This window comes from Cyprinodon variegatus, unplaced genomic scaffold (assembly GCF_000732505.1).
Source record: "Cyprinodon variegatus isolate N-32 unplaced genomic scaffold, C_variegatus-1.0 Scaffold264, whole genome shotgun sequence".
NCBI lineage: Eukaryota > Metazoa > Chordata > Actinopteri > Cyprinodontiformes > Cyprinodontidae > Cyprinodon > Cyprinodon variegatus.
In genome coordinates this window covers 759173-779704 of record NW_015150717.1, presented here as the reverse complement: position 1 = coordinate 779704, position 20532 = coordinate 759173, and the positions used below count along the sequence as shown (strand labels likewise).

Here is a 20532-nt window from a genome sequence, read left to right as displayed (position 1 = left end):
CATTGAATTGTATTTGCTTTTATAGAATAGCCTTCCAAATTGAAGTGCGAGCAGCTAATCTTAATCAAATCGGCCAGAGTACAATTGTTACAAAGCTCTCATTGATTTGGTTGTTTGTTTATTTTAGAGCTGCTGGCTGAACATCTCCAGGAGATCCGAGCTTTACGACAACGCCTGGAGGAAAGCATTCGCACCAATGACCGCCTGAGAGAACAGCTGGAGAGGAGATTAGCTGAGGTGGAAAAGGACCCAGGTACAGAATCCTACTACAAACCTGATTCATTACTAGGTCTTTGTTAAGATTTAGTCTTTTAGTTTTCCTGCATGCAGTCGTCCCTCTAAATATTGATCAACAAATGTTTATGTGCTGTTTTTAGCAGCCACAAACATTTTCATCCACGGGAACGAGGAGCAGGGGCAGCTGGTTAATGAAATGCGGTTCCTTTGGGAACAAAATCAAGTACTGAAGGAGCAGCTCAACATGGGATCCAGAGGTAAATTTGGTTTCTACTTAATTAGCACGATTCCATCGTTGGTGTCAGATTTTCCCTTGCAAACGGTTCTAGTTGTTTTAGACAAACAGAAGGAGAACGAGAAGCTCCGGGAAGCTCTGGCCCGTCGGACAGCCAAACTGGAGCAGAGCAGGAAGGAATGTGAAGATTTGAGGCAGGAAAACGTGAGACTGAAGGAGACGCTGGAGCACAGCAGCCATGAAAACTCGCTCCTGCAGAATTCCTTTCGCTCCAGCAGAGAGGAGCTGCAAAGGTACAAACAAACACAGAGTTCCAGCTCATCCTGCAACATCCTACAATCAGCAAGCACACAACACTCCTTGGTGCAACTCTAACAATGCATCACCAATAGCTTTCCTCTACACCAGGGGTCTTCAACGTTTTCCAGGCCAAGGACCCCCAAACTGATGGCGAGATGGAGCGGGGACCCCTTAATTACATATATTGTATGAAATTGTGTTATATCAAACTGGTCCTATAGTCACTCTATTACAGATGGAGTAATGTAATGAAAGTAATTTCTCCCTGGGATTATTAAAGTATTTCTGATTCTGATTCCTGGTTGATGGGACAGGTGTTGTGAATGAAATGGTGCCCAGCTTGAAAGAGCTCCTGTGTGTCACTAATGTGTGCATTGATGACTGAAAGACATCTTCTGCCTCCATTTATCTGTTTACTACAGTGTGTTGAATTCATGTTAATGTGTATTTAAATAAATTTCAATTAGTGGAAAAAATTGCAGGGGGTAATATAAAAAAAAGACTAATCTACCAAAAGTTTCACGACCCCCATGCAGTACCTCTGTGGACCCCCTAGGGGTCGCGGACCCCCTGTTGAAGACCTCTGCTCTACACTATAAGTACAATAAAACTTGAGTTTGTCATTTGAAAAGTCATTCAGGAAAGCATTCATGCACATGAGCTTAATGAAGGTGTGACCTGCTGACCCTGATCCTTCACACACAGTCGCAACTCGACACCAGGAATCGGGTTCACTCTCCCTTTCTGCCACTTAGCTTGGGCGGCCGTTCAGGCACCGCCTACTCCTGTTTATGTACATAGAATAATTATATTATATGAGATTAACCGAAGCCTCTCTCATTGTATTAAAGAGTTCAAACTTTGTTTCCAGGTTGCAGCGGGAGGTGAAGCTCCAGAGGCAGCAGCTCTCTGACTCCCAGCATCTGCTCCAGTCTCTGAGAGTTGAGCTGCAGGTTTACGAAAGCCTAAAATATGACTCCCAAAAGCACGGTAATGTGTCCAGATCTCTTGGTTCTGAATCCACTACCACATTTAAAAGGTTCATATAGGTGTACGCCTGCTCCTTGAACCTAATTATTGTAAATTAAATGTGTTTTGATTGAGTTACAATTGGATTAGTGCACAAAGTTGTTTAACTGTGCAGTTTGCTTTTGTTCTATTGGTTATCCTTCTTTCCCCATCAGAATCTCATGAGGAGACCCCACAGCCTGTCCCTGTGTCTCCCTCTGGCTCGGTGAACCTTGCAGAGCTTTTGTCAGAAATCCGACATCTGAGGCTGCAGCTGGAGAGGAGCATCCAGACTAACACAGCGCTGCGGCAGAAACTGGAGGAGCAGCTGCTGAGAGGGCCCAGTCGCAATGAAACCATCAACATCAACTACCTGCTGTCTTCTCTGGGTAAACATGAAGCTCAGTCCTATTGAAATGGAAAGACGTACGAGTAGAAAGAAATGTAGACTGTTTTTATTCATGTGTCTCAGAGGAAGGAGGCCGATCACCGGGTCGTGAAGGCTCTGATCCTCAGCATCGCTCCTTCCATAGCCAACAGCACATCACTGTCAATGGTAAGACAGTCTGTTCAGATCTGGAATAACACTCACTTCATTTCTTAAGAAGCTATTCTATCAATAATATTTTTATTTTATCGCTTTGTTTTTCTTAGAAGTTCAACATCATTTTCACTCTGAGGCGGACGCTGTCTCAGTGTGCAGCAGCTCTGGTGAAAGCATTTCAGGCGCTCCTTCCCGGCTGGTTCCAGGCCACCGGATGTGGGCCAATCGCAATGGACGCCACATTCTCGGCTTGATCGAGGACTACAACTCCCTTCGCAGGCAGATCTCTGAGGGTAGGAAGCTGTCTCGCAGCATGGAGGCACAGCTGAACGAATGTCTGCACGTACTCAGGCAACAGGGCCCTGACAGCGAGGTACTGACTGCACCTCATGTGCATATTGTCTTTAAGAATCCAGCACTCGTGATGATATGAGGGTTTTTTTGTTTTTCTTTGAAATACTTTTAGTTAAGAGAAAAGCAACATTTGAAGAGTTTATCCAGCAGCACAAACACCATGCAGCAGGTGTTGGAGGAGGCCAGCCGACTGCTCAAACTACTGTGGAGAGTCTCTCTGCCGTCCGGCTGCACAGCAGAGGGCAGCACCAGCAACCAGCAGGTAGGAACAACCTCACATGCTGTCAGCGCTTTCTACTCGAGCTTCTGAGGGAGACTGAACATCCTGTTATCTTTCACACCAGGATGAGCTGCTGAAAAATGAGATCGCCAGACTGAAGAACAGATTATCTCAGCAGGAGAGGATGCTGAGTGGAGCTGTGAAACGTCTGCGCACCACCAACCAGCTGAAAGAGGGAATGGAGCGAGTCATCATCGACCAGCGTACGGTTTATTTTCCTCTACCTGTTTGCATGTTTACACTGATGCTCTGTTGGTTAAAATCCCCGTCTGTCCCTCCAGTGTCTCTGACTCATGGAGTATTGAAGAAAGCTCGGGGGAATTTAGAGGTGAGTTAACCTCCCATCCCACTGCCCACTTTTAAGAGTCCTATCGATTTTATTTTTTGTTCCACAGTGGAAAACTGTCCTGCAGTGAATCATTCTTCTTTGTCCCTTTGCTTTTCCTGTAAACTAACATTAGACAAATTACTGCACTCTGTTTGGCCAGAAAGGCCCGTCTGCAGGACCAGGCGAAGGTTAGTGTTTGGGTTGCAGTCTGTAGGGTGAGACTTTGCATGAGTTTAATGCTCCTGCATGAAGTGGAAACAGGCTGGAAATCCTTTGGTTACAACCGCAAACTTCAATGTGTTTTACTGGAATGGACCAACAAAAACATTGCCTCATTGTTAAAAAGAGATAACGGTGCTTTGAGAAATCTGATCGGCCCCCTGAACAATACTTCTGTAACTGCAGAAAAATATTGGTTCTCTAGTAGCTTTTTCACATCTTTAGTCTGACATTTTCTTTGAAAAGTAGCTTAAGATTTGGCAAAATTAATACAAATAGCAAATTTGAAGCCTTTCCACAGATTTTCTGTTGGAATTACATCTTTGTATCCAGTTTTTTTTTTTTTTTTTACTTCTTACCTGGAGTTGCCATTGGTTACGAATTTTAGCTGGATACCCTGAAAATAACCCTTTATTTGCTAGGTTGGACCCATTTAACAGGGGGCTAAATACATATGAAGACATTTTCCAGTTTTTTTTAAAGTGAAAAATAACTGTGTTCCATACACTATAGGTGTCTTTTATGTTGGTCTTTCATTAAAATGCAAATAAGTTGAAGTTTGTAGATTGATAAAATGTGAAAACTATTCAAAGGAAACTCTTGCAGGGCACCGTAAGTTTCAAATGGATCCATTTGGGTTCAGTAGACACTATTATAAATACATCTAGACCAGTTTGTTCAATTTACACAAATATAAAAATAAACTGTATTTATGCTTAAAATGTGATTTCTGAACTATATTAAATAACATGTTTTATTGCTGTGTTCTGCTATCTTAGTAATTGATGCCTGATTAATGGCATTTTAAAATCTACCAGGAATCAGCTTTCAGAAATAAAACCATTGGAGCAGTTTGTGTTGTCAGTCACGGAACCACTTTGTTTTAACCTTAACCGAGTTGGCATTTAGATCAAAATGTCCCGTTTCTATAAATTTTCTGCATGTTTCTGTATCCCAACTCAGTTTTTGACCTGCATGTTTGAGACTAAATGGTCCCTCTCATATCCCCGCTAACTGGCGTCACAACCTTGTGTTTCAGGAGGTCCCAGTCGGTGGGCAGTAGTGGACACTCCGTTTGGACAGAGAAGTTTTCCTGTTTCCAAACAAACACCAGACAAAGACTCTGAATCATCAGATTCCAACGGTGCCTAATTTTTGCACTGCAGCGACTAAACCCAACCCTGCCTTTGATTTTAGCTTTTGAACCCAGATATCATCCTGCCTTTATGTCCTGCTGGGGAGGTGCGAGCTTGTCCCCAGAAATTAATGCCTTTTTTTTTTTTTTTTTTTTACCCGAATTGCACAACCTTTACTTTTTTTGTTTTTACTGAGGTACTCAAGTTGTATGTTTATTTTAAAAGAATGCCTTTGTAAATAGCAATCCATCCAATGCTGTAAAAAAATATTTTTCCTTTATCAATTTTTATATGGCAAAGTATTTTATTACTGTTTTAGCTTGTGTGTGAGATGGCTTTAAGCTACTGTGGGGAAATGTGTTCAAATGCAGTAAAGGAAACTATCATGTTGAATCCCAGAGGTCTGATGCAGTTTGATTTGAAAGAAAAACAAACTTTTACTGTGATACAAAACTTCCTTTAATAACATACAGTTGTTTTGAAATTACAAATTTTGGCCATCACTTCTGAGCAAGAACTTATTTTAAAAAGAAAAGTGAAAACAAAAAGACAGAAGCTGAATAGGATTTTTTTTAAATGGTCATGCAGAGGATATATTTAAGTAGCACTTTAGACGTTTCTAGTCATCAGGTTGTCAGTGACCTATAAAACTAGGCCTGGGAATGATGGACCTGTCAGCAAATAAAGAAGAAAGAGCACCAAGATCCCTACAGACTCAGTTCTCCATCAAAATAAGTTTGAAAGATATCAGGCTGTATTCAAGTTATGGTAGAAATATTCAGTTGAACTCTGAATATTGAACATTAATGTCAAACATTTCAAGGCCCTGAACAACATCTGTTTACTTCAAACTAGGGCTTTCCGCTAGAAAATGTTCCATTTGAAAATATGTCAGAAATGTAGGATTTTGTTTGTATAAAGGACCAAACTCCAACATTTATCTTTGAACAAGTCTGACGAAGGCCTGAACCAGCTGGATGATGTGCTCCTGGCCTTCATGGCTGGCCTTGGAGCCGGGGGTGGGCGGTTTGGACTGAATAGAGGGCAGGATGCCGCTAGCTGGGGAAGATGGTGAACCCCTCCTGAAGTGGCGGGACAGGCTGGAGAGAAGAGTGCTCTAAAGTTGGAAAATAAAGATTGTTAATTATTCATCAAAACAACAAAAAAAATCTTATATTGAACTGTAAAACTGATTTAAAGTAGCCTTTAGACAGTTGAAATATTCTATTTCTTCAAACCACCACACAGCCAGCTGGCTCTTAGATGATCTAGAATCAGTTTTAATGGTATTTTCATGATTGAAAAAAGAAAATAAAAATCAGTAAGGGGTTAATCCCTTTCAGATTCACAATAAGCTGTAGAGCTAGCTAGAGGAAATGGTGTCTTCTGAATGGTTATAGGAGCCATTTACAAAACAATTAAGGAGTTAAAGAAAAAAAAATGTAATTTCTGTGCACTAAGAGTAAAGTTCTGTGACTCCAAAGGGAAACTAAATAAGCAGGATTATAATACTGGCTGTTACTAATTTGGGTCCTATTAATGAATATTTCATCTCATTAAATAAAAGCTTTATCCGTTTATTTTACAGTAAGAAGACAAATGATGCAATATAGGAATAAAATGGCAGCAAAATGAAGCAAATAATATTTATAGTTACTTATGACAGAATAGCAAAACGCCAAATAAAACTAATCTGGGTTTAATATATTGTTTTATGTCTAGGTAACTAACATTATCCTCATAGTTTAATATTTTCAAAACTTGCAGGTATGTAAACTCCATAAATTTAGCACATTAACACTTAGACACAGAAAGATGAAGTAAGAATCGACACAAAAGCAGAAATAGGCCGATGCAGAACGTCTGCCCTAACGCCTAAATCCCTCAATCACTATTTAGAGCGAGGAGTATATAGTGGATTTTATAGTGAACTACGTTAACTGACCGTTCAGACAGATTATCAATAATTGTGAATCCCTGTTGGTCACGTAACTCCGCCTCCACAGTGTGGTGCCTGCTCCATCTTTGTTTATTTGTTGCCGCTATCAGGTAGCGACAGCGAGCCACTGTGACAGCTAATCCCATAATGCTTTGTGAGCAGAGCTCTCCTCGCAAAGCAATCCGGGATATATCTATTTGTCTAATGACCATGGATGATCACTACTTTTCAAGGTGAATTTTGGGGAAATTCAAGTCCACTACTTTTTCATCCACTAGACGTTCGGACACTCAATTAAAATGGCGAAATCACTACATAGTGATTATGGCGGACATTCAGCCCTGGACTCTCACCAGTTCAGAGCTGAGCTCCTGTTTGAGCCTCTGTTTGTCTCGAGGGAGGATGGTTGGATCTTTGAGACAGCGAACAGCCTGAGAGATGAGAACGTAGAAGCAGTTCTCCATGGTAAACATCAGCAAGGACCTGGAAGAAAAACTTCAACCATTATGCTCCATTTTTCCCCCTTCAATGGCATAAATGTAACATACAGCCAATATGTCTGAATTAGAACTTTATAAGAGGTGGATGTCATCCAAACAACAATCATCACCATCATACATTTTATTTTCTAGGCAGAATTATTAGATATATTTGTTTCCATTTGAATTAGATTTAGTGCAGGAAATTAAATCATTTAATTCTGAAATTTTAAAATGAACTTGTTTTATGAAAGAAGTCAACAGCAGAGTGCCCAGATAGGACCTCCCTGTGCATTTATTTCTGTCATTTGCTCCCATTTAAGCAGCACTAATTTATGTAGAAAAAGATTCAAATAAATGAAGGAAAAAAAACAAAGAATAATAAGTGGGATTAGCTGCCTTTGCATAAATACATTCAAATATTAATTTAAAAGGGGTCAGTTAGAGAGCCTAATAAAAAGAAGAGCCAGTTAGCTGAGAAACTGTTATAAAGTTTAAATAGATTTGTACCAACTTAGAAGATAAAAATGAAATCAAATAAACACCAAACTTTCTTATTAGAGGCAGCAACGTAACAGATTCAGCTCTGACAAAGTTGGAATATTAAATGATAATTTCAGCATAACGGTTTCCTAATTTCAAACTAAGACAAAAGCGATCCTGCTCTTTCTTTGTCTTACTTCAGAGCCTGGATCTCCTCCAATGAAGCCAGAGAAGCTATGCTCAGAGATGCTGGCTCCTTCCTCTTTTCCATCTGAAGACAAACAGCATAAAATCATCACTCCGGTAATTTTGGGTTGATTGACAGACATTTGGGGTATTCCAAACCCACCTCACTCAGCATGCCCAGGGCCACATTGATGGTGGCCAGCAGGGTCCCAAATGATGGCGCCACATCGGGGTCGAATGCAGGAGTTGTGAAGCTGAGCACAAACAGGGTCCTGTACTCAGCCAGGTCCATACACTGAAAAACAGGCACCAATACAGTCAGGATTTTATCCTAATAATATCACAGCGTTATATAAATGATAATTTGATCGTTTTTGGATGAGAAAAGACTCATTCTGAGGGAGTGACCTGGTCCAGCAGAATCTGGCAGCAGTCTGGAGTGAAGTGCTGCAAAGTAGCCAGAGTTTTACTGAGGATCTTCAGCAGGCTGCACTGCACGGCCAACAAGGCCTTCTGCTCAGCCTCCTCTCTGTCTCCTCCTCCTGATGCTGCATCTTTACTCAAGGTCTGAGGAGGCCGCTGAGCTCGAGGGCCAGGAGGCAACGCTTCACCATTCTTAGACTGAACACAAAATGCACCTTCAGTTACAATGACCCTACCTTCACCGAATTCAAAGTGAAAAGCTCAGATCCTAACCTGTAGGTAATGGTGGAGCATCTTTTTGCTGTGGAGCAGGTATGTGCATGTCTGGCACAGGTAACACAGGTTTATCTACAGACAGAATGACAGAGGAACACAGATTACATTGAAGAATCTTCTACTGATGCTGTGATTTAAGTCAGACTCACCTGCACGTCTCTGAGCAGATTGGGGAGATGAAACTGCCACTCTTTGCAGAAGCTGGAGAGCTGCAGCAGAAATCCCACCGTGTGATCCGCCTCGTCTAAACAGGAAAGGCTTTGCACCGTCCGCACCGCGTTCAGACACTGAACAGAGAGGAAACTTTCTGAAATGTCACCTCAACCATCTCAGTTGATGGCATCTGTTAAAGGTGAAACCAAACTACAGCCACAAACCTCAAAGAACATTTTAAAGTTTAGCAGATTCTAAATAGCAAGGGTGAGACTTAAGTTGAATGAAAAAAGGAGGCTAACGAATCTGATAACAGCGGCCCAACCTGTAATATGCGCTCCTGATGCACTCCAACGAAGTCCAGGGCTTCATTGATGAAGTTGTAGCGAAGAGTCTTGAGGAGGCTCTCCATGAGAGACATGCAGAGGCGGTACACGCCTGGCCAGCAGGCAGAGTCCTGCGACTTCCTAGAGAAGCTCTGAGGCACATGAATGCAGCTCTAATCAGGGTTTCTTTACAGCTTTCATTTGAAAATCACCGCACTACCTCACCCTTTTATAAGCAAATAGAATTTCCCTATGAATCTATGGAAGATACATCTACAGTAATGCAGATTTTTATGAGGAAAGAGCAGAAAGAAATGACATAAGGCAGGTAAGGGGAGGTTAGAGGGGAATGAAAATGGGATCATAGAAAAGAAAGAAAGATCGCAGAACAAACAATCTGATAGATGGAATGTGTGTTGATCTTAGATGTTAAGGATTAGAAAATACTGCCTGGCTGCAAGAATAGAGGGAGTCCTTTTCTATGCCTGCAGCTCTACGGTGTCTATAAATATCACTGGTTTTAATGATGACTACATAAAGGTTAGCCTAACTCTACCAGCTACTGAGATGCTAATGGTGAGTTTGGCCACAGTTAGCCGAGCAACTGGTTTTTGAATCCCTGCTCATTAACAGCTGGTCAGATTTATCTGACTGCATTGTAGCAGAAGCTCTTGTTGTGAAGGGCTGTAAAACAACCCTTTCACAATAAGAGCCTCCAAAAAAAGTATAACTGATCTGAATTTCAAACAATAAAAAAATAGACGTCCATAGTTTCCTTTAAGCTTTTTAAACTGAATGTGTGTTTTACCTGTGATGCACCGTTAGAGGAGACCTCATACACACTCAGAAGGGGGAGGCAAATGGTTTGAACAACTCCTGCTCCAGCAACAGCTGCTGCCCCCTAAAAGTACAAAGCCAACGCCCCATTCCTTTAGATCAGAATGGTAAAAACTTTTAGAAATGAGAAGCATTTGGTTGCGTTTGTATACCTGAGGAGTGCGGGCTAAAGTCAGGAGCAGGTGGAGCGCGGCTTCGGTGAAGTAGAGGTTGTGTTTGCAGCGCAGACTGATCTCCACGGCGCTCAGGACTGACGGTAGGACCGGGACCTTCCTCATCACCGACACCCAGTGCTCACCATCCTCATCGGTGCGGCACAGCTCTTTGGCTAAGTGCAAAGCAAGCACACACACCTGAGAAAACAAGATGGAAAAACTCTCTGAAGTCTCTGGATGGAGAGGAAATGACGTTTTCCACGTTAATCAGATCCCGTCTGTCACCCACCCCGTCTCTCTGGTCCTTCTGCAGACTGCGAGGACAGTCCGTCTCCATGCTGTCCTCCTGCTCCAGCATGTCTCCCATCTGACTCATGTGTCGTGTGTTGTCAATGAGCGCCAGCGCCTCGTCCTTCACCGTCTCACACACTGAGAGCAACAGCTGGGGCAGCTGGGAAATATCTCCACCTAGTTAAGAGTTGAGAAGATTTCCACCACTGAACGCTTAAATTGGACACACAAGCGAAGAGGAACATTTTGTACCATTGAGTCCCTGAATCTGCAGCACGGAGATGAGAGCAGAGAAAATTTTGGCTTTGGTTCTGTCCATCATTTGGTGGTCAGCCTGCAGGACGCTCTCCAGAATGATGGAGAGTGGAGAAAGGATGTCAGGAGCCGCTGCTACCACACTAAACACAGAAGAAAAGAGTTCAGAGAAGAGAAAAATAATAACAAAATAAATAAAAGATGTGCAACAGACGTTACACACCTTCTCCACTGCTTCAGGAGGATAAGCAGGAGAGTAGCCATCATGGATCCCAGCCGAAAACAAGCCATGGATGTGGGTGTGGTCAGCTGAAAAAAGAGGAGGGGCAACATTGGAACCAAATTCAAAATAAAGCAAAGAGGAACGTTTTTTTATATTGTGACTTACAGCAGCTTTAGTCCCATCTAGAACATCCATAAACAGCTTAAGCTTGGTTGAATCTTCCGTTAGATGCATCACATCAGCCTGAAAAAAAAAACAACAAAAAAACATGAAAAGAAACTGACTTTCTGTTCCTCGGCCAACAATCCAGACAGAACCAATAATCAAATGCCTTAAAAAGGAAAAACATCTCGAGATCAGTCAGAATAAAATACCTTATCCTTAAGATGAGATTCAAACAAACTTAATTGATATGAAAAAAATGAAGTTAATGAAAACCATTCATAAAAAAATAAAAGCTAACGGAGTAAGCATTAACATACATGTGTGGTGGACAGAATCAGCAGCATCCTCCAAGCAGAAATCAGCATCTGTGTCTCTTGGAAGAAGCAGATACCGTCCTCTTCAGTCTCGGCCACATGGCAAACCAAGGACTTCACATACTGAGACCAGTAGTCATAGCGCCGTGCGTTTGAGAACTTCTGAAGGCCGTCTTTCAGGGACTGCTCCAAAGAACCACTGTAACATCACAGGAACAGCACATTTAAAGACCAGCTTTATATTTTTAATCTTGATTTCTGTTGTCAGTTCAGAACCAGAAGTCTACCTGACGACGTAGTAGATCTCCAGACCGATGATTTTCATGACAAACGCACAGGCCTCCAGAACACACGGCTAATGATGACAAACCATCAGTGTTTATAAGTATCCAGTTTATCATTAAGCAGTTATTTTAGAAAAGTGAAATTAGGATGTAATTCATTGTTTTTTGGGGTTTTTTTGTTTTTTTTATAAAGGGAAATGAGGACCTCTGCGGTGTCCGATGATGGGGTCAGGGTTCCAAATAGAGGAGTCGTCAAATTCTCCCAAAATCTTTCCCTGCACACAAAAGCAAAACACCGTCAGGTTTTCATTAACTCTTAAAACATGCATATATTTATCTTCTTTTATTTTGTTTTACATGTGTGTTCTTACTTGGTGCGAAGGACAGATATGGCGCTGTCTCTGCGATCCTGCCACAGGGCCAGGAGGAAAGCCAGAGCTGCCCGGTGGAGCAGCGGAGGACACCAATACTTTCCCTGCTGCTTGGAGTCGATTAGATCCAACACCACATGGAGGCAGCTCCACTCCCCCACTAGAAACTCCTGCAGGTTCATCATAGATATAGTATATCTAGACGCTATAATGTTTAAAGAAAACATTAAAGCGGTCTGCTCCCTACCTTAGACCCCTCGTTTCCATCTTTCACCTCCAGGTTGAGGAACAGTTCAATGAGGCCTGGCTGAGTTTCCACAGCAACTGTGAGGAACTCCAGGATCATCACCTTGATCCTCATGTCCTCCGTTTTGCTCTGCAGCCGGGCAAGAAATGCATCTCTGATAGCCGCTGCATCGCTGCCAAGGCAGGCATATACGGACATGGGAGCCACCTACAAACAAAAGGAGTTTGGTGGGGATGTGTGCAAAAAAGACTCCATCAGATCTAAATGGGCGCCGGGGCAGAGAAAGCCTTACTGTGGCGAGCCGCTTTAGGAGCTGGATGGCAAGCCGGGGCAGAGCTGGATCATGTTTGTGGTAAATATATTTGGCTAGGACCACTATGAGGTTACTGCCCTGGCCGCCGTGATGCGTCAGCGCTTGCTCCAGGGGGGACACCGCATCGGACGGGGGCTTCAGACGGATCACGTTGTTGGTGACAGAGAAGGCCAGTTTGACCGTCTGGATCAGAATCTGACCCGGACCTTCAGAGCCAGAGCTGTAAGAACATCAGAGAACATTTAAATTAATAAAGAAAGAAACAATGATAAAAAGAGAATGTGATAAGGAGAAGAAAAAAACTTTATATTGAGTTGTTTACCTGCTTGGCTGTGCAGCCAGGACAACATCTATGGTGTCCACTCCAACACCCATGATGTTGACGACGGCCTGTCCAGCTTCTGTGTTTGCTAAACTGTAGATACAAAGGGACTGCAGGGTGGGAGTGCTGCAAGGACACAGGAAAGAGCCACATTTAAACAAGTATGAAATACAATCTTTTAACAACATTAGCCTACACAGATAAAAACAGCAGTCATTAAAACCTGCAGTACGTTGATAAAAGACAAACTACACTCAGGGAGGCAGAGTGCTAAAAAATAAAGGTGCTAGAAATATTCTAGGATGGAAACTGACTAGAACCAGCAGGTCAGAGAACAGAAATAATTAACCAAATATCCAATCTAACATAAATAAAGAATACAGGACTGATTTAGGGGGAAACTGATATTTAATTATTTAACCCCACATCCCAGCTCTCTAAATGACCTTAACAACGTTAAATAAAAATGAGAATAAAGAGAAAGTGTCCCCATACCTGCCCTGCTCCTCCCCTTCCGGGCTCAGATTGAGAATGGCGTGTATCAACTCCAAGATATAGCAGCCTGCAGAGACAGACATGTCAACTCTTTACTCAGGGTTCTTGTAGTGAGGAAAGGGAAACAAAAAAAAAACAACAACAGATGTTTACCTATTCTCTCTCTGACTCCATAGGTATTATAACGCCACTTATGGTATGTAGGTAGCATCTCCTTTAACACCAGCAGCACACAGGGAATCAGCCCTTTGCTTTGAGTGTTTCCAAGCTGTCCCTGAAAGCAATTATGTAGAAAGAGCAGGACTTCATCTCAGATCCTTACTTCATTTAAAAAAAAAAAAGATTTTTTTTTTTTTACCTTCACTAAGGTTGTAATGAGACGAAGGAAGGCAATGGTGACAGCATACTCCCCTCTGGGCTGCTCAATCTGCACCAACAGGTTGCCGTAGTTACCCGCCTTCATCCCCTCAGCACTTAAGAAAAAACAAAATGCGTCTGATATTTTCCAGACAAATCCAAACATTCAGCCAAATGCAATCTGGTGTTTTTGGTTTACCTGATACACTGGGCCATGTTGGTCAGAGGGTTGGAGGCGAAGGGGAGGAAACCGGTGTGATGCAGACTAGACCACACCTGAGGGTCAAAAAGGACACAAAAATAAGATGATTAAAGATCTGGATTTATTTCTTCTTCTAAATTAGGAGAAAACAAACACACACCTTCCCTGGCATCCTGGCAGCAAGGACAGAGAGGCAACTCACACAGGAGGCAATCACATCCACTGGAGGGTTGATGACCGACGTTAACCTGACAAGAGAGAAGTGCCTCATAGGATCAACAAAATAAGCATTTTTGACAAATATGTCTGGAGTTAGATTACCTCTGCAGCAACATGTAAATGCGTGAAGTTAGAGGCAACAAACAGTCAGACACAGTCCAGTCCACGCTGATGATCTTATGGACCAGATCCAGGATGGGCTTCACACGAGCACAGTGAGCGAGAACATCTTCAAACAAACCCGTTAATTAGTTAGAAAGACGCTAATCAGATTATGTAACAGAATAACTTCAGTGACAAGTCAACAGTTTAAAGGTAAATAAAGGTGTTTTTCTTCCAATCAAATTTCATTCAGATTTGGTTGTTGTCCGAACGACTGACGGATGTTTCTGTACCTGCAGTGGAGACGACGTGCAGCAGCATCTCCACCTCGCAGGTGAATAGAGTCCAAGCGCTGTACGAGTAGTCCCACCTCACCATGTAGCCCTGCTCCCCGGCTATCATCACCTGACCCAGCACTCCCTGGGGCATCCACAGGTTCGTCTGCCCCGTGCCTGTTTATTGACGAAGGACCACACGATGAGTCAAAGATCTCCTAATTTATAAAGATAACATTAAATGTAAGGACTAACCCAGAGGGTAGAGAAGTTTAGGAGTCTGTCGCCTCCATAACGTCTCATCATCCTTGGAAATTATGTCATTGGGCTTATGTTTGTAAACTTGTGTGTAGAAGGACATCTTATCCAAGAAGTTATACACCTGCCAAACACAAGAAGGGAAAAAAAAAACATTGTTGTTTCTGTATGAGACTCTCATAACTACTTTTGTTCAGTGAGATATTTCACCTTCTTTACAGTCGACTTGTTGGACACGAGTGCGGTCAGAAGCTGCAGCAGAGGTCCAATCTTGTGGGGGAACATCCCAGCTGCGCTGTCCAGGATCATCCCCAGCCCCCTGTTTGGCTTCTGGATTCAAATATAGAAAACAACACTGTCAATATTAACGAACAATTTTAGCTACAGTTTCTGTCCTTTTCTTTGTTTTATTTTTCTTACCATTTCCCAAAAGACTTCAGCTAAACTGGGAGCAGAGAGGACCTCACAGGCAGCTTCTATCAGGTGAGATTCCTCCACACCATTAGCCTGCAACAAAAAAATGCAAAAAAAAGTCAATAACAGACACAGGTTAAAGGTATAGAAAGATTTTTTTTTTCCAAATACAGCACCAGGTAATACCTGTAAGCTCTCTTCTTCAAACGAGGTAATCACAAATGAAAGCAGGCCGTAGATACACATTTTGGCTGTGCTTGCTGTACACTGGAAAGATGACATAGAAATTGTTAGATCTGCTTTAATCTGCTCACCAGAGAAGCATGACACTCTCAATTCAATTAAAATGGTTTCATACATTATTTCCTGAGACTCCAAGCCCCTTCAGCATGGCTGAGAGGTACTTGAAGACCCCCAGCTGCAGAGCAGTGTTGCCAATCCTCCTGACCACAGGACTGGACTCATCCGGTCTGAGGGTGTGTCTCAGCAGGACCCAGGCCAGCAACACGGGTCCATGATGAGGGATGTCACCAAATGTCAACAGCAGCTGATCCATCTCCTGGAAAAGCCGGAAAATACACAGACATCATTAATTGACATCCTTTGTGGGGTTTTTTTTGTTTGTGGGGGGCTAAACCAACTGCTCATTAAAATCAGACCTTAACGACATCAGGGGCCCCAGAAAACTGATGCTGCTCTGTGCAATCCTCCAGAGCGCACTTGTGCAGAAAATCGATGTCCATTCCCTCCACCAGGATGAGAGAGCTCAAATATCTGCAAACCAGAGAAACAAAAGACCATTAAAAACTACTTAAAAATAGACCAATCAAATATAACCTCAGATCAAATGGCTTTTGTCAACCTTCTTGTTCAATATAAAAGAAGGACTTATTTAGAGATGTTTTGCATATCTATAGCTGATGTTTTGGCAGAGATCAACTCAGCCATTTTTTCCTACCAGTTTAAATTTTATCAAGAATTCCAGACTTTTTCAGATCAGAAAGGAAATAACTGCTTATATATCTTTATATGGAAGTATAAAATGTGTATTCTTATTCAAGTTTATCTAACCAGACAATACCTACTCTTCAATGAGTCTTACCCAATTCTGTCCACTATAGCGTCCATGCTCTTGTCTACTAGGTGTCTGTTGGTCTGCCGTAAGCCGAAGCCTTGTTCTTTGAACATTTTGGTAAATTTCAGAAGGTCAGATGGGCTCATCTCAAAGTACGCATAGTACAGGAAGATGATCTCCAGCACCAGGGATTGTTCTCTCAAACACTGCATAAACCAGCGTGAGACCTGCCGCTCAGTCTGTTAAAAACAAACAAACAAAAAAACATTACCAACGGTAAAACAATCCTTGTGTTCATGTATCATATAAAAATCCCAATTAAATCAGATGAGGTTTATGGTTGTGGCAGGAAAAAAGGGTTGAAAAGCTCAAAAGTTTTCGAATATTTCTGCAGGGCGCTTACCATGAGGTTGCCATGGGTTTCCCATGTCGGTGCTTCGGCCTTGAACAGATTCTCAAACTGCGACTGATAGTTGCTCACCAGGTCTTTCTCCAATTTGTTGACACAGTTACTGTACTCAGACTACAAACAGAAAAACAAACACAAGCAGAAACCGGATGTTAAATAATAAAACCAACAATCTTCACCACCAAATACTTTCTCTGCACTTAACATAAATGTAGCTGCTTCTCACCCGGTAGGGATGGCGCTCATCCTGAAAGTATGTGAGCAGGAGGAGAACACATCTAAGCAGACACATGCGCTCCTCATAATAGTAATCAGCTATCTGCAAAAAAAAACAACCCAAAAACAATGCATAACAAATAAAAATCATAATTAAAGAATAAACACTGTAATTTCAAAAACTACAATTAAAATTCATAGTAACAGATTTATAGAATCACCTTAATGAGAAGTGCCTGGCTTTGCCGTTCATCCTTCAGAACAACCTGTAGAGAAAACCCTCATTAATCATCACCAATAATGCACTTCTTTCTCTCTTTGTACCACTTGATGATTGAAAAAGCTGATGGGAGAGACACTTAAAAAGAAAAAAAGTTAAAATACTTTTAACGAGTCCTGAGTTCCTCTGTAGTCCTCCTGCAGGTACCACTGTAAAAGCTGCACGCTCTGCTGCTCGTCCAGATTCTGTGACATTTAAGAACGCAAAGCTTAGCACACCCACTGACATCCAATGCATGCATGTGAAACTAAAAGAAAACTCACCAACAATTTACTGATCCTGAACCCAAAGTCCTTTAGAGGCTGTGCTACATCTTTGTTATCCTTCACTTTTCCAGCAGAGGATGAGCTACAGGACAAGAAGCTAACCATTAGTCCACGGATGCCAAACTGTAGTCCCTTGAGGGCCGGTGTCCTGCAGCTTTTAGAGGAGTCTCTGCTTCAACACATCTTAATTCAATAATTAGGTAATTAGCATGAATTTGGAGAACTGAGGAGATTCTTGTTCATGTAAGTTGGAGCAGGGAGACATCTAAAAGCTGCAGGACAACGGTCCTTGAGGACTGGAGCTTGACATCCCTGCATTAGTCATTCATTTATAAATAACAATGCATATGTTGCAAAATGATTTAAACCTGTACCTGGGGAGCTTGTAGTAACCAAGTCCTTGATGCAGTCTGTCCCAGTTTCTGTCAAGCTCTCCCTCTATCTGAGCCTGCCACGTTCCAAAACAAACATGTTTTTCTTTTATTGGAGTAGGAGCTAGAAGTACCAAAAGTAAACTGACCAATTAAATGTTCAAAGTAGTCATAGAAGAAGTGAGGAGACATACCGGCTCCCTCAATGCAGATCTCCCCAACAAAATAGTCCATAATTCTCGACAGCTCCTGAAAGAGATGAAAGTGGTGTATTTAGGTAAACTACTGCTGGAAATGCACATTAGCAACGTGTGATACAGAACACAGGATAAGGCAGTTTGAATGTGGAGCACAAATTGTGCAGAGTTTATAAACCCAACACATGTCAACATCCATGTCCTGATTCCTTTGGTACTTGATTGTGTTTTAGCTGATATGATCGCTACTTCACAGTAGTAAATGGCAAATCACCTCAAGATGCACTGAGTATATGTTCATTAAGAAGCTAGTGTAGTGGGAAAAAATATTCAACTATTCACCCTAGTTAAATTATCGGAGATTGATGGAGTTCACTCAGTCTCCACTTTTTTTAAATCAAATTTTTGCAAAGAGAGAACAGTTCATCATACAGTCCTTATGGCACAGCATTCAGTCTTGTTTTGCCTGAGCAGCATTTGTTCCCCCTTACTTACAACAATGAAAAAGTAGTTTGAGTCAAAACAATTTACAGACACTTTGATTAACAGTAACATGTTATGAATAAAGCTTGAGAAAGAATGTGGCTTGTTTTGGGAAGAAGCTATGTCTGGCCAACAAACATCTTCACACAGGGGCATTGTGTGGCCTTGCAGGTGAAAGAGACTGAGTGAAAACTTTTATAATGAGTAAATAGGATAAATTATTATATGAAATAAGAGAAATCAAAATTTTCCGACACTAGACAGAGCATCTGCACTATGATTGCAATATCAACGTTTAAAAAACTGCATTCTCAAAGAAAATACTTAACTGCAATGTAAGTGTGATATTCCATCGATATGGATATATAGCTTAAACTAAAACTTCTAAATTCATAACTATTATACTAAAAATAAATGTAAGCCAATTTCGTGGTCCTGTATGTAACAAACAGCTGCGTGGCTTTTCCCCCTAAACACTTAATGGCAGTTTAATTTTAATAGTTGTAGAAACTAACTAAGAGGGAGTCTGATTCGAATTAACGTGGTGTTTTCATTAAAAAAGTAACATCACTCGGTAAGTTTTGTTCCTGTTGTTGACATGCGGCGCCGCACTGAAGAATAGCCTTTCAAATATTAGCAGTAGTTGCTAAGCTAACGGAGCGTGGCGCTAATAGTTATAAAGACAGACCGTCAAATGTACCGACGCCTTCCGTTTAATATGCGGGGCTTCGTTCGAATATACTTTCTCGTTAATATTTTTGTTAAAATAATTCAGACATTCTAAATGTTAAATGAAGTGTGTGGCTGTAAACCCACCTAACGCTCATCTCCGATTCCGCCATCTTCGCTCCGGCTCTGTGATTGGTCAGTGCTCAGCGCCGTCACACTATCTTCTTCTTCTGTTGTTAATATTCGTCTTCAAGCTCGCTTTAGTGCTATCTTCTGGACAGAGGTTAGTACGTCAGGTCATATGTTGTTTCGAGCTGATGGAAAGATTTGAATAATGAGAAAGGATTCTTCTGACACAACTACGAGAGCTTTCAATTTAAACGAAGATAACGGCATGATTTCACGATTTTGACTTAGTTTGCGTCAGTTTTTTTTCTGTAATTTATATAGATATTGAATATACAATTTATTAATCACGTCTTTCTTCTTGCCTGAGTGGAAGTATCGGGTCTCAGTTACAAAAGTTTTGATGGTATAAACTGCCCCAAAATTAATCCCCTAGAAATGTAATGATTAGTCCCATAAAAAGTCATAATTTTAGTGATTTTTTTTTTTCTTTTTGAGTCAATGAACATTCATTATGTTTTTTGGATTATTTATTTTAAAAGAACAATAACAATAAAAGACTTGTATCTATGAACAGGCTGTGACTTGAAAGCTAAAAGAGCGTTTGGAACAACAGTTAAAGTATAAGTACGGTTACAGGAGAAGAGTGATCAAAAATAAAACTAAAACTAATTTTGGAGAGAACAAGTAAAAATCAGGCTTTAATTTTATATTTTCCAAAAATAATTTTGTCATTGTGCTTATTTTAAACAAACAGTAAAATTGTGAAACATTTCAAATTGATTTTAAAACCGGTAAAAAAAAAAAAAAAAAAAAAACATTTTATAACCCCCATTAATTGACAGGACAATCTACTTTTACCTCCATATTATTTTATAAAATATAAAAATCTAGAATTAAAACGTAATAACCTACGCTATTATTGTTGTTGTTATTATTATTTTTGTTATTATTATTATTAGAACACAATATAAATGAATCATGAAAAAAAGTAGTTTTCTTTGAATAGTACATTATTTAAAATGGGAAAACATCCAACAAAATAGACATTTTTGTTTTCAAGAAGAGACAGTAAAACATGTTTTGTTAGTCTGTTTTAAATATTTAATATTTAAATATTCTGTTAAGAGAAGGGAGTTAGTTAGTTACAAAAAATTTATTGCAATTAAATATACAAGATATTTTGGACAAGCTCTCTACTTTTTTTAATTTAATGAATTACCTTAAGAAAACGAAATCAATAGAAAGGATATAAGATTTAGTAACTTAATTATTATAATGGTATTTTATTTATTTGTTTGTTTGTTTTGTGGAAGAATTTATAAATAGCTTCCCGATTCACACTCCATTCCAGTAGATGGCGGTAATGCGCATCAATAAGTTGCTTGCTAACCGCCATAAAAAAAAGAAGAAGAAGAAGAAGCTAGTTTTCTTA

At 40.9% G+C, this 20532-nt stretch overlaps 2 protein-coding genes across 7 annotated transcripts in view; one reads left to right on the top strand and one right to left on the bottom strand.

Moving 5' to 3' along the window:
• The window catches only part of cdk5rap2 (CDK5 regulatory subunit associated protein 2), a 41641-nt gene extending 36774 nt beyond the window's left edge, over window positions 1-4867 (top strand). For 5 of the 6 annotated variants that reach the window (XM_015382713.1, XM_015382712.1, XM_015382716.1 and 2 more), the window contains 12 exons: window positions 128-253; window positions 378-494; window positions 576-765; window positions 1644-1762; window positions 1957-2169; window positions 2253-2336; window positions 2435-2697; window positions 2791-2940; window positions 3023-3161; window positions 3240-3286; window positions 3420-3474; window positions 4545-4867. In XM_015382713.1, coding sequence (XP_015238199.1) covers window positions 128-253; window positions 378-494; window positions 576-765; window positions 1644-1762; window positions 1957-2169; window positions 2253-2336; window positions 2435-2697; window positions 2791-2940; window positions 3023-3161; window positions 3240-3286; window positions 3420-3474; window positions 4545-4657 — 1616 coding nt within the window. In that variant the 3' untranslated portion in view covers window positions 4658-4867. The remainder of the gene's footprint in view (window positions 1-127; window positions 254-377; window positions 495-575; window positions 766-1643; window positions 1763-1956; window positions 2170-2252; window positions 2337-2434; window positions 2698-2790; window positions 2941-3022; window positions 3162-3239; window positions 3287-3419; window positions 3475-4544) is intronic. The other variant, XM_015382717.1, reaches the window with a different exon arrangement.
• nup188 (nucleoporin 188kDa) lies at window positions 4777-19144 on the bottom strand. The gene is made up of 43 exons (XM_015382718.1): window positions 19119-19144; window positions 17817-17871; window positions 17626-17699; window positions 17249-17333; window positions 17090-17170; window positions 16927-16971; window positions 16716-16808; window positions 16484-16603; window positions 16108-16319; window positions 15665-15779; window positions 15364-15564; window positions 15192-15272; window positions 15012-15098; window positions 14802-14921; window positions 14589-14715; window positions 14352-14510; window positions 14059-14185; window positions 13898-13985; window positions 13735-13811; window positions 13537-13651; window positions 13332-13452; window positions 13179-13245; window positions 12684-12809; window positions 12341-12581; window positions 12049-12255; window positions 11802-11971; window positions 11636-11705; window positions 11434-11501; window positions 11150-11345; window positions 10833-10910; window positions 10668-10753; window positions 10442-10587; window positions 10188-10366; window positions 9896-10096; window positions 9715-9807; window positions 8906-9058; window positions 8577-8714; window positions 8425-8499; window positions 8137-8349; window positions 7892-8023; window positions 7740-7813; window positions 6934-7063; window positions 4777-5758 (listed from the first exon to the last, which is right to left on the bottom strand). The coding sequence occupies exons 1-43, from the start codon at window positions 19142-19144 to the stop codon at window positions 5579-5581; spliced, it is 5232 nt and encodes a 1743-aa protein (XP_015238204.1). The 3' UTR covers window positions 4777-5578.
• Window positions 19145-20532: the final 1388 nt, after the last annotated feature.